This window comes from Rhodamnia argentea, chromosome 2, assembly GCF_020921035.1.
Source record: "Rhodamnia argentea isolate NSW1041297 chromosome 2, ASM2092103v1, whole genome shotgun sequence".
NCBI lineage: Eukaryota > Viridiplantae > Streptophyta > Magnoliopsida > Myrtales > Myrtaceae > Rhodamnia > Rhodamnia argentea.
This window is the reverse complement of record NC_063151.1, coordinates 24,614,183-24,626,028: the sequence shown is the minus strand read 5'-3', so window position 1 is coordinate 24,626,028 and position 11,846 is coordinate 24,614,183. Positions and strand designations below refer to the sequence as shown.

Here is an 11,846-nt window from a genome sequence, read left to right as displayed (position 1 = left end):
TAAGAGCCAAAGTTTTGATGACGCATTTCGGGCGCGAAACGCTACTATACAACCTTATTTAGCGGTAACCAACCAAAGCCAATGTGGGGTTTACCTTCCTCACCGCCATCTCCCTTGTTGCCGAACATATCTTTTATTTTCTTATTGGCGGGGAATACCCTCTTCTTACTTTTATATTTGAGGGATCTCGAGGTCCGAATGAAACCTCATACGAAGTAATTGAAGGACTTACTTAGGTCCGACCCTCATCCTCTCATTTGATTTGTTACAATCCTTGTAATTTTCAAAACAGGTGACGGGCATTCTAGGGCCATTTTTTTTTATTGATTTTCCCAATGCGAACATAATGCGAATGAGTTTGTTACTTATATATAATCAGAAAAGTAGACATCATTTGTCTCAATAGGTTCGTTTCATCGTTCAAAATGATTCATATATTTCTCACTTTGTCGAAAAAAAGCCCTTTGGCGCATATAAGTCTCGACAGATTAAAAAGTGCCACGGATTCTTATTTTGTCAAACTCGACAGTTTAATGCAACGAAAGAGGTTAAAAGACTTTTTCCGAATCAAATCAGAATACATAAGCATAGAATAATTCGAATTGGAGTGCAAGAATTTGTTGTTTCGGTCCCTTATTTTTTTTTTCTTTTCTGTATCTAGACATCCTTAGCTGGAGAAGGAAATAAAATTTTACTTGACATTAATTGGAGAAAAATTAAAAAATAAGGGGGAATAAAATGCAAAAATAGAAAATAAAAAATAAAAAATAAAAATAAAAAGAAGATGATAAAATGAGTGAGAGGTGCTACAAGAAAATGAGTGGCTAACGACACTCGTCCTCTTGGCTCCGTGCGTGATCCCAATTCCCAACTTCTTCCCAAGCACACAGCCCGAATCGACCATGAACCCAACCACCGCTCCGGCCCACTCTCTCTCTCTCTCTCACCTTCCTCTTAGTCTCATCCATGGCCGGCGCGCTCACGCCCACACTCTCTTCCTCATCCAGTTGGACGCGTCTCTCCAGAGCCACCTCAGCCAGAATCGCCTCGAAGCTCCGGGCGTCCCCAACCGTCACCGCCATGTCCTCCGCCGCCGCGACGAAGGTGGTCCCGGCCGTGATCGTCGGTGGGGGCCGCGTGGGGAGGGCGCTGCAGGAGATGGGGAGCGGGGGCGACGTGCTGGTGAGGCGAGGGGAGCCCGTGCCCTCCGATTTCGAGGGCCCGATTCTGGTGTGCACCAGGAACGACGATCTCGAGGCCGTCCTCGACACCACCCCGTCTTCGCGCTGGAGAGGTACGCTTCGGATTTTTAGTTAGGGTTTCTAAATGTCGTACCGCGACATCGTCTTGATTGAGCATCTGTTCGTGTCATTTCTCTGGATTGGAATTTCAGGGGCTTAACGGTTATGTCTAAGAAATGAGTTGTCATTGGCAATTTTGCTACTTGGAGATGAATCCATAGAAAAGTCCCCAGAATAGTTGATGAATGGGCGTGACATTGTGACTTCTGAATCATTAGACTTTAGTGCTTCATTTTGGTCCCATTTAGGTGATATGTGTTTTGTGAGCTTGTTTACACTAGTTGGCGATCATTTACTTCCGAAAGATATCTCGTTTCATTCGCTGACTGACTTAATCAGCTCAACCTCATTGACTGGATACTGATACAGTGGCCTGTGGAGTAGAATTAGATCTATAGTGATAGGATACTTTGCAGGTCTGCTCGGTATTCTTTTAGTGAGTCCAATTTGCAGGGCAGATTTTACTGCATTTCTTTGGGTGACTCGCAGAAATTCTACGAGTCTGTATTAGTCGAGTTTCAACTTGCGATGCACATTCTGTTTGGGAACTGGGAAGTATCCTTCTTTACTGCTGCAACAATCATCAGAAACCTTCAAATTTTCCGTCTGCATGGAGATAAAAGTGTCAACTTTTTGTATTACCTGAACTCGTATTGTTGCTTTCAGAGTTCTTCTAAAGAGGCTTTTGGTCATAAGAGAATGTATTCTGACAATCTAGCAGATTTGGTGTTTTTCCAGAATGGGATGCTGGAGCCATGGCTTAAAAGCAAAGGTTTAAGTGATGCCGACCAAGTATTGGCGTACTTTGCGGTGTCAAAGTTAGGAGAACCGCCTCTTGATGGAAAGACAGATACGAATCCTGAAGGACTGACCGCTGCATACGGGAAGTGGGCTTCAGCAGTTGCTGGAAGGTTACAAGCTGGAGGTCTGTCTTGCAAGGTACAGGCAGAATAACCTTTTTGTTTCTTTCTTCCACTTTCAGAAACTTGGAAATCTGGTTTATCTGAACTAATTCAGTTCTATTGGCATTTTATGAAATAAAATTCTGCCAACTACATGAGGAACCCTCAATGCGTATTCTTCTTTGCCATACATTGATCGCCATTAGCCTGTAATGGCGAAAGTTTTTTCATTGGCGTCTCAGGTCCTGGACAAAGAAGCATTTCAGAAGCAGATGTTAGAGAAGCTCATATGGATTTCAGCATTCATGCTTGTTGGAGCTCGCCATCCCGGTGCTACTGTAGGTGTTGTGGAGAAGGAATTTCGTTCCGAAGTAAGGCTGTTTTCATTTCATCTGCTCTGAACTGCTCTGAACTTCACTGTGTTTAATTTTATCACATTTCATAGGGATATCAGAAGAAGGAGAATGTAGTTCCTCCTTTTCCCATTCGTTCTTTTGGATTTGAGTTACGTGAAATCTTTATGAAGTATAGTCTACATATATGATGACTATATGAACTGTTTTTGCTCAGTAATTTTAGACATATTATACACAATTTCGGGTCGGAATCACTTCAGTTTCTCTGTGTTTTGAAACTCCAGAATCCCTAATCTCCTCTATGTCTGCACTCCACATTCTTTTGGGGCCTGTTCCTCTCCTTGTGTACGAGTATACCTCTGATGTTAGGCCAAATATGTGAGTCTTCAGCATGGGTAGTCCTTTGCTGTCATTGTTTTAAGAGATTTCTGGTTTCATCGCAATATAATGTTGACGTTGCCGAGTTTCCTAGAAAAAGAGACTAATTAGAATCTCCAATAATTCTGGCATAAGTGAGTTTGTCACTTCCAATGGTCATTCCATGGAGAATCACTTCAAACTGTTGACAAGTTTGAACTTGCCTTTCAGGTAGAAAGCCTTATCAAAGAACTTGCATCTGCTGCTGCAGCTGAAAAGGGCATAGTATTTGACGAATGCATGGAGGACAGATTATGTGCTTACTCACGAGCCGTGGCACACTTCCCAACAGCAGTGAAAGAGGTAAATAGCAAGGGTTCAGTTGATGAATGTTCATGAATCAATACATGCGCTGTGTCTAACTGCTGATTTGTTGCAACAGTTCAAATGGCGTAATGGTTGGTTCTACTCTCTGTCGGAGAAGGCAATTGCAGAAGGGAAACCTGATCCCTGCCCCCTACATACTGCTTGGCTCAAAGAAATAAAAGTAATCTAGACATCAATGAACTCATTGTCAGATTTCATGGAAATGGCTATCAATATCCATGACTAGGAGAGAGCGTCGGAGTAATGAAAATCCGGTTTTTGTACTCCATCTTTAACCAGAAAGTAACAACACATGCTTTAGCAGTATAATCTTCCTTTCCCGTGTATTGTGGTGAAGCTCCTTGGTATCTGGACAGGTTCTTGTTCTGAGCCCGAACTACTCGAAAAGGTGGTCGAAGCACCAATATGTCGGGGTTCAATTATTTCACATAGGCTCCTCAGAACTGTTTGGAATGATGGCTCACTGCTCCTCTGCGACTCGGTTAAATTGCGTCTGACTCTGGGTTTTCCGCATCAAACTCAGAGCTTTGAAAGGAAAATCTTTGCGACTGTATTATGGTGAATCAGAACGCATCGGGATCGTTAAATTTGAGAAGATTTACGTGAGACTTACGTGGGGAACCATCATATCTGTTGGTGCAGCTGGAATTTTTGTATGTGCAAGTCTCTTACTAAAGACATCCTGGCTATGGGGACATAATACATGTAAAGCTGACGGCTCGTCTAATGACTGCGCGGAGAAAAACCCAGTCGAACAAAATAGGGAAGCTTCAAGAAAGACGAGGGAACGTTCGAGTACAGCTCTCATGTTCACATTACAAAGAAGACGAGGATTGTCTTCTCGTTAACGACAGCAAAAACGATAAGTACGTCTGATATGGAAGCCCCTGCAGGTCTTCCTTGTCTTTTTAATCATTTGGCCCATGTCGACTCTCGAGATTTTACCAACACCTAGAAGGATAATTCATATGAAATAAAAACAGCCACGAATACAGTACCTCGAACCAGATCAACCTGTAGAAAATGTGGGCAAAGCCGAGACGGGCGAAAAGAAGGCAAATAATCATTCTACTCATCAAAGAAAGTTCACACAGACAACTGTCAAGATGAAGTTCCTCACAATCTTAACTATTTGTTAGAATGCTTACATTTTTGCAAGACTAGCCCCCCCTCCAATGCAACATATCCTCCACCGGAGAAAGAAATATGAAATCAAATAGACGCTAGCAAAAGATATATCTAAACTTACAACCCATTGGAGTTTTGCAGATACACCAGAAGCAGGGAGTAGAAATAAATGAGTCTTATCCTGCTGTGAAGGTTAGAGGAACTTTAGCTTTCCCTTGGATATAGAAGCCTTCGCCTGACACAGTGCCTTCTTGGTACCCGTCAGGCCAGAGCACGACCCAGCAGCTGCTGCTGCGCCCAAGGTGATGGCGAAATAGAGATAGACCGTGCAAAGGAAAGTAAGAAGTGCAAGAGCTGTCAAAAGGAAGCGGTGCCTCTGTGCAAGGGTCGACCAGCTTCCCAGCTCTTCTCGTCCAAATTGCTTCCTAAACGATGGCGATCTCCGGTGAGGAGATGATAGTACGGTGTCGAGAACCATGGCTTGCGGTCTGAGTTATCAATCCAACCCTGGACTTCCTGCTTTCATATTTGAGTTCATCGATGCAAAAAAAGTCAGAATGCGTCGATAAGTAAACAGATCGGAAAAATTCCAACACAAGTTTCCGCCTAAAGATGTAACAGATAGCCATACAAGAGTAAAACTTTAAGCAAGTACAAGCCAGCAGAGTGGAGAAACTCGCATCTCTATCAAAGGGACAAAACATGAAGATCAAGATTCTGAAAGCGCTGGCAAAACAGTCATGGAGGAAAATGTGCTCTCTATTGTGCGCGCCGGTCAGAATATGCAATCTACCTTCCCCGTCATGACATTATAGCTGGAGGGCCGTAGAGCACCCATGATAAGCTCATTAAGACATTGCTTGATTAGATTATGTGAGGAGAAGAAAGTACTTCATCACAAACCAAACGGGCGTGCTGCAGCACCATAACCAGATGATTAACATACAAGTTAAGATCTTAAGCTCCATAAATTCGCGAGACCCTTGTAGAAGAAAAGCACATCATGTCATTTCAAGGACAGACTCTTTCTATTCGAAGCGCCGTAATCAAATCGAGACACACAACCGGAGTTGAAAAACACAAAAACGAAATAAGAATCCGAATGAAAGTCAGATCTTTACGTGCGCTACACTGGAACATTGACGTGGAGCATGTCTATCACGGACTCAACGACGGAAGCTAGATGATAGATACTCTTATGGCCACAAAATTATTCAACCGAGATCATTCACCATTAATATCCACCAATTAATGAGCTGGGAAAGACCAGGACCACACTGGTATGTATCGGAGGGACCAAGCATAGAAGTGGAGAACCCTAGGATCACCAAAAGGATGGCAAAAAGCAAACTCGATCATTGCAACCGGACGACAGAACAATCACCTAAGAAGATCTAATGAACTCTGCAATCGATCGGAGGATCCAGCCATCGCCAACCCAAGAACGTAACATTCCCTCAGACCCTCCACAACGAATCAACGACGCGTTTAATTGACCCCCGACCATCGGGAGGACAAGGCCGGATCTGAAGCCGAAGATCGAGCATTTCGGAAGGTTGGAAGAGAGAGAGAGAGAGAGAGAGAGACATGGATGGGCGCGAGACTTACAGAAAAAGCAGAGGATCCAGATCAAGGGGTTGGGATTGGATTCGACCCCTCGTGTTCCCTTTCCTTCGCGAGGATGAGGATGAGGATGATGACGGGAATGATTTGAGTAGCGGTAAAGCTCGAACCTTTCTTCCTTCGTTCCTTCCTTCTTTCCTTCCCCTGGCCGCGGTGAATTGTGAGGGAGGCTTTCTGGTTCGACGAAGGAGAAGGGGAGGGTCCCGCTTTCTCTCTCCTCCGCGTGTCTCGGCGAGATATATAGCGAGAGAGAGAGAGAGAGAGAGAGAGAGAGAGAGAGATGGCTAATAAGCAGAAGGGGCCTCCACAGTTCAGCTCCAAAATAGTCGACAGAGGAGAGAAAAAGTGTGAGCGTTTCCGTGTGAACTGTCCGAAAAGGGGACTGCTTTTAAATGCCGAGGAGGGGAATAAACAATTCCATCATCGGAGCTTCGACGCAGGGTTTGCCGTCTTTGCCAATCAGAGCGCACCCCCAATGCGCGTTTGCCGTTTTGACTTCCATTCCATACATGCCTGCCTTCCACTTTCTCTCACTTTGAGGATCTATGCGGAATCCTAGGCTTTGAATCTAAAATTTCTTCGATTTTTCCTTCTTTTTTTTCTTTCTTTTGGGTTTGCGCCATCGATCTCTTCGTAAATTTACACCGACGAATCCTCAACTTTGATGGTAAAACGCAATTTGCACCGGTGCTTGAAATCCCACGATGCGATATCGTTTAAAATCACCTGATGACGGCTCGGAAGCTCATCCAAATTACCCTTGCATTCCAAATATACCCTTGTCAAGTTTAGTATTCGTGTCCAGTGGTGACATTGCTGAAGCCGCCATTCTAGAGCTCCACCGGAGATCTTTGTGAACTTCGGCATTTCCTCGTTGCAGATTTAGGGTCAAGCAACGGAGACAAGTCGTGAAAGCAATCAAAGAAAGGAAAAAAAAACATGTCGTCTGTAGCAAAAAAAGTTCATCTGTCGTCGTCATATTATAGGGCATAAATTGAAAGATGTCTGTTTTTGAATCTTAAATGATCTTAGTATTATCCATTATCAGCTCATCTCATGCTAATGCTACTCACTCTAATAAAATAAATAGCAAATAGGGGCAAAACGATAAGTAAAGCTCACCTAAATGTCAATGATAGTCCAACCTCGTTCCACAGCCCATCCAACATTAGTCAACAGTCGGCACAAAAAGCTTGACGGGCCTTCGCGGGCCTCCGGGCACGCGAAGACCGGGTCATGGGTCGGCCCAAGCCCGGGGCAATTGTAGATCCGCTTGGACCGTAACGATCCGAGCGCATCTCGAACGACCCGGTGGGAGGGACGACGAAGTCAAGCAAGAATAATATCAACCCCTCTCTTCGTCCGTCGTCCTCATCAGCACCAATTGAAGTCTCTCGCTCTGGGCAAATTCGCGATCGAAAGTTTCGTGCTCCGCCTGAACTATTCCGGTACGAAATCGCAATCTTTACCTACTTACTTTTTGTTGTTCGATCGGTTCGTTCGAGATCGATTGCTGCTTCAGCTTGATGAATTGTCGAATTTTCTATTGTTTTTCTGTTTATTTCCGTGTAATCGGAACTATCGAACCTATGAACTTTGACCTGCCGGCGGTTTTGTCCCCTTTGGGTTTTGCGGGGTTCAGTTCGTTACGGAGTCTGTTGGAAATTTTACCTAGCTGCGATCGGCTCCGGCGAGGTTGCTCGCTCGAGTTCTCTATGATTTCGTGAACTAGGGATGTATGATTATTGCTTATTTCAGTCCTCGATTGCGGTTTTGGAGTTGTAACGTCTTTGCTGGCTGTTTGGTCTTTGTCAGGGTCTGTTTGGTTGCGATAGAACGAGATGTGGGCAGCATCTTGCCTCGCGTCCTGCTGTGCTGCTTGCGCCTGCGACGCCTGTAGGACTGCGGTGTCGGGAATTAGCCGGAAGTCAGCTCGTATTGCTTACTGTGGGCTCTTCGCGCTTTCTCTGATCGTCGCATGGATTCTCCGCGAAGTTGCAGCACCTCTCATGGAGAAGATCCCTTGTAAGACTGTTGTTGTTGAATTCAGTTTCTTTTCACGCATATATGGTTGTTTCGATCTTTTCAATGCTTTTTGGCACATTTGTCATTGTGATGCCTAAGTTTGTTTCGGCAGAAGATTAGTCTGCGGAAATATGTGCTAACGATTGGGAAACATTGTGTAGATTTCATACCCTATGCAATTGCATGGTTCGAATAAAGCCACACTGTTTATCATGCAGGGATCAATCATTTTCACAAAACACCGGACAGGGAGTGGTTTGAAACTGATGCGGTGTTGAGGGTGAGCTTGGGGAATTTTCTCTTTTTCACAATTCTGGCTGTTATGATGATTGGGGTGAAAAATCAAAAGGACCCTCGTGACGGTATTCACCATGGCGGATGGATGATGAAAATTATTAGCTGGTGCCTGTTGGTAATCTTCATGTTTTTCCTTCCAAATGAGATCATCAGCTTTTACGGTGAGATTTTACAACGTGCTGCACACAGAATTCTCTATTATCTTTTCCCATGTCAAAGTTGCTGCAATCTGAACACAATTGAGTCGTGATATGTTTGACTGCGAGCGTTAAGTGCCTTAGTAGGGGGGAAGTCATCTTTATAGCATTCCTGTCAGGCTTTCATGGTTAGAAAAAGTAATTCTTGCAAACAACTGTGAAGTTTGAAGCAACCGGATATGTTTCATTGAATTATTCAGTTACTTGCCCTCCAGAAAACCACATTTTCATTGCTTGGATTGAGTACTTATCGAACTTTTCTGTTGCAGAGTCCATTTCAAAATTTGGCTCGGGATTCTTTCTTCTTATTCAAGTTGTCCTTTTGCTGGATTTTGTTCATGGATGGAATGACAAATGGGTTGGATATGACGAGCAATTTTGGTTAGTTTTTTATTTTATTTTAAATAATGTCTTCTTATGGTGTTGAGATGTTTATCAAGGCTTTCCCTTATATTTATTCATTTTCTCAGTTCCTTTCTGTCTAGCAATGTTTGGATTGTTTAATTTGATTAGCATATAGATCCTGCTTGTTTGCAATTTCATTTGTCGCCATTGCTGATTGAGTCCATGACTTCTTCATGTGTAGGTATATTGCTTTGTTTGTGGTTTCCCTTGTTTGTTACGTGGCCACCTTCGCCTTCTCTGGGGTCCTCTTTCATTTCTTCACACCATCTGGACATGACTGTGGGCTGAATACCTTCTTCCTCGTCATGACTTTGATCTTGGTGTTTCTTTTTGCTGTGGTTGCCCTGCACCCTGCAGTAAGTTCCTAACTTCTTATGTATCGTACTCCGTTTTCTTGTTTCTCTCTTCACGATTTTATACTACTACATCGATTATGCTGTGAGCAATTGGCCTCAGGTAAATCTGTACTCAAATTACTTGAATGACCAGCAGGTGGTTATTACAATGCTTGGAAATTTGTCATTGTGATTCTTAGTGCTTGGAGAATTGGCGTTCCGCTCCTTTACATGGTTACTTGATTTGGTGCTCTCTGTGCTTTCTTCATAGAGAGGTTGGAACAGTTGCCAAACTAGTTTCTTTAGGTTACAGAAATTCTTTAGTATTTTCCTTTATTGTGCCAAACCTTTCGTTGGACTCTTGAAGATTCTTTACTAGCTAATTCCTGCCCTTTGTTTCAGTGTCATTGGATTTCGTGCTTTCTCCAGATTATAAGAATTTGTCCATTCTTGCATGCCCTTGGATTTTAATTATCCTGAAGTGATAAGTTAGGGGGACGTTTGTGCTTCTTATGATGTTGTTTCAGAATATTTTGTCTAGTTACTACGGCACTTTGCACATATCTAGTGGATAACATTTCGTTGATATGCTCTTTCCATCTATTTGAGTGTGTGCACGGTATCAAAGAACGATTTTGCAATCTTACTCTTGTTCGATTCCCCTGTGAAATCAGGTAAATGGAAGCATCTTGCCAGCTTCAGTTTTGTCTTTCTACTGCATGTACCTCTGTTACGGTGGGCTTGCCAGTGAACCGAGGGACTATGAGTGCAATGGTCTTCATAGGCACTCCAAAGCTGTTTCCACAGGGTCCCTTACTCTAGGTCTGGTCACTACTGTTCTTTCAGTGGTCTATTCTGCTGTCAGAGCTGGATCTTCTACAACTCTTCTCTCCTCCCCACCTAGTTCACCTCGCGCGGGTAAATTCATCAAGACTGATATACAAGTTTCTGATGTGGATGTTTTCTTGTTTATTGTGTGTTTCTGCATTTGTTGCTTGATGTTTTATCTTGAGATTTGTTGTTTGAATGAGGTATCTGTTTAGTTCTCTCTCTCTCTCTCTCTCTCTCTTTTTTTAAAATCTTTGGCTCTCATCCAGAAGAATCTGTGTCTTTCAGTTGAATCGGAGAGTTTGAGGCCCTTATATCTCGACTGTGTTCGAACTATACTCTGATGAATCATAGTTGCAATTCAGAGTGTCAACCTTGACCTTTTCCTTGTGAGCAAGGTTCAGAGGTTTATTTTAAATTTTTAGGTACATGGGCATAACGAACAAATGTATATGTCAAAAAACAGTGGCACCAAGCACATCTGGAAAGTCAGAAGGAGACTCATCAATTTTTGAAGGAGTCTCTCTTTAAATTTAGGTGGGACTCCCGTTAGTGACTTTCCAACTAAATGTGCTCTTATAAGCGATTATTTTACCAACTATCCTGTTTGATTTATTGTTTGTTTTGTCTAAATATAGTTTTACTTGAAAAAGCAAGTGCATCCCATGATATCCTCTGTCGCTGTAAGTAAGGGAAGTTGTCATGCTGCTAGATTGAAAATCATATTGATCTTATATGCTGCGTCTAAGAAGTAAGCAGTGTGTATTCTTTGACATGATGACTTTCATTTCCAAGGTGCAGGCAAGCCATTGCTGCCCCTGGACAACAAGGCGGAAGAGCAGGAAGAGAAAGAGAAGTCTAAGCCGGTCACCTACTCGTACTCTTTCTTCCATATCATTTTCTCTCTCGCGAGTATGTATTCTGCTATGCTTTTGACTGGGTGGTCGACGTCAGTCGGAGAAAGTGGAAGGTTGGTGGATGTTGGTTGGCCATCTGTCTGGGTTCGAATTGTTACCTGCTGGGCCACTGCAGGCCTCTACATTTGGTCTTTGGTTGCTCCTATTTTGTTCCCAGACAGGGAATTCTAAGCCAACCCATGATCATTGGAAAAGCTGCAAGTGCGTATGAACCATATATTTCACAGCAACTGATGAAGTCTCTGTTATTTTGTATGCCGTGACCAGGATTTGCTCGACTTGCCCTTCGCCCCCCGCTGTACGTAAAGGTGGTTGTTTATGACAATATTATTATGGCTTCACGTGTTAGCTGTAAAGTGTGACCGAAGATGTGATGTTCTGCATATTTTATGCACTTCAGCGTGTTATAAATTGCAGTCTGCATTGACACTCTACTGATCTTTCCCTCATTGTGGAATACTTGCTATCGTCTGACCTACCTTCATAGTGATTAATCACACCTCATTCTGTCCTTTTTTTCTCGTAATTAGTTCCTTAATTGTTGGGAACCATGGGTTGCATTCGGTGGCTTAATAGCATTTTGATCATATCACCTCCTCCTACTTAAACAATTGAGCACATCAATTCGGTACAGCATGGAAAATGAACTCTTCAGTACAGGAAATATTTTTATTATTGGGAACAACTTATGTTTAAATATTTCGTTTATTTTCTTTTAAGTGATGTAATTGATCTTTTTTAAGAAATTATTTTTCAAATTATTTATTTTTTCACAAATAAGAGAAGCC

At 43.0% G+C, this 11,846-nt stretch overlaps 3 protein-coding genes across 7 annotated transcripts; 2 read left to right on the top strand and 1 right to left on the bottom strand.

Annotated features, from left to right (window-relative positions):
• Positions 1-826: 826 nt before the first annotated feature.
• LOC115752721 lies at positions 827-3,608 on the top strand. The gene is made up of 5 exons (XM_030691041.2): positions 827-1,294; positions 2,023-2,240; positions 2,446-2,574; positions 3,148-3,279; positions 3,359-3,608. The coding sequence occupies exons 1-5, from the start codon at positions 967-969 to the stop codon at positions 3,470-3,472; spliced, it is 921 nt and encodes a 306-aa protein (XP_030546901.2). The 5' UTR covers positions 827-966; the 3' UTR covers positions 3,473-3,608.
• Positions 3,609-4,351: 743 nt separating this feature from the next.
• Positions 4,352-6,303, bottom strand: LOC115752725. 3 transcript variants are annotated; one of them, XM_030691048.2, is made up of 3 exons: positions 6,040-6,303; positions 5,451-5,453; positions 4,352-4,947 (listed from the first exon to the last, which is right to left on the bottom strand). In XM_030691048.2, exon 3 carries the CDS (start codon positions 4,907-4,909, stop codon positions 4,625-4,627), a length of 285 nt encoding a protein of 94 aa, XP_030546908.1. In that variant the 5' UTR covers positions 4,910-4,947; positions 5,451-5,453; positions 6,040-6,303; the 3' UTR covers positions 4,352-4,624. The 3 variants fall into 3 exon arrangements, with proteins under 3 accessions (XP_030546908.1, XP_030546909.1, XP_030546907.1); XM_030691049.2 differs by lacking the exon at positions 5,451-5,453 and having other exon boundaries at positions 4,352-4,950; XM_030691047.2 differs by lacking the exon at positions 5,451-5,453.
• Positions 6,304-7,338: 1,035 nt separating this feature from the next.
• Positions 7,339-11,489, top strand: LOC115752717 (probable serine incorporator). Of its 3 annotated transcripts, none has more exons than XM_030691028.2 (7): positions 7,339-7,502; positions 7,870-8,079; positions 8,298-8,537; positions 8,843-8,954; positions 9,160-9,334; positions 9,988-10,225; positions 10,937-11,489. In XM_030691028.2, the coding sequence occupies exons 2-7, from the start codon at positions 7,896-7,898 to the stop codon at positions 11,227-11,229; spliced, it is 1,242 nt and encodes a 413-aa protein (XP_030546888.2). In that variant the 5' UTR covers positions 7,339-7,502; positions 7,870-7,895; the 3' UTR covers positions 11,230-11,489. The 3 variants fall into 3 exon arrangements, with proteins under 3 accessions (XP_030546888.2, XP_030546890.2, XP_030546887.2); XM_030691030.2 differs by having other exon boundaries at positions 9,988-10,231; positions 10,943-11,489; XM_030691027.2 differs by having other exon boundaries at positions 9,988-10,231.
• Positions 11,490-11,846: the final 357 nt, after the last annotated feature.

What these genes read in the sequence shown, in the direction of transcription:
- LOC115752721 (XM_030691041.2), top strand. Translation starts at nt 967, where the DNA reads ATGGCCGGCGCGCTCACGCCCACACTCTCTTCCTCATCCAGTTGGACG. An exon ending in AGAAGGAATTTCGTTCCGAA is followed by an intron (nt 2,575 to 3,147) that starts GTAAGGCTGTTT and finishes CTTGCCTTTCAG; the next exon opens with GTAGAAAGCCTTATCAAAGA. An exon ending in TCCCAACAGCAGTGAAAGAG is followed by an intron (nt 3,280 to 3,358) that starts GTAAATAGCAAG and finishes TTGTTGCAACAG; the next exon opens with TTCAAATGGCGTAATGGTTG.
- LOC115752725 (XM_030691048.2), bottom strand. Translation starts at nt 4,909, where the DNA reads ATGGTTCTCGACACCGTACTATCATCTCCTCACCGGAGATCGCCATCG.
- LOC115752717 (XM_030691027.2), top strand. Translation starts at nt 7,896, where the DNA reads ATGTGGGCAGCATCTTGCCTCGCGTCCTGCTGTGCTGCTTGCGCCTGC. An exon ending in TCTCATGGAGAAGATCCCTT is followed by an intron (nt 8,080 to 8,297) that starts GTAAGACTGTTG and finishes TTTATCATGCAG; the next exon opens with GGATCAATCATTTTCACAAA. An exon ending in GGATATGACGAGCAATTTTG is followed by an intron (nt 8,955 to 9,159) that starts GTTAGTTTTTTA and finishes CTTCATGTGTAG; the next exon opens with GTATATTGCTTTGTTTGTGG.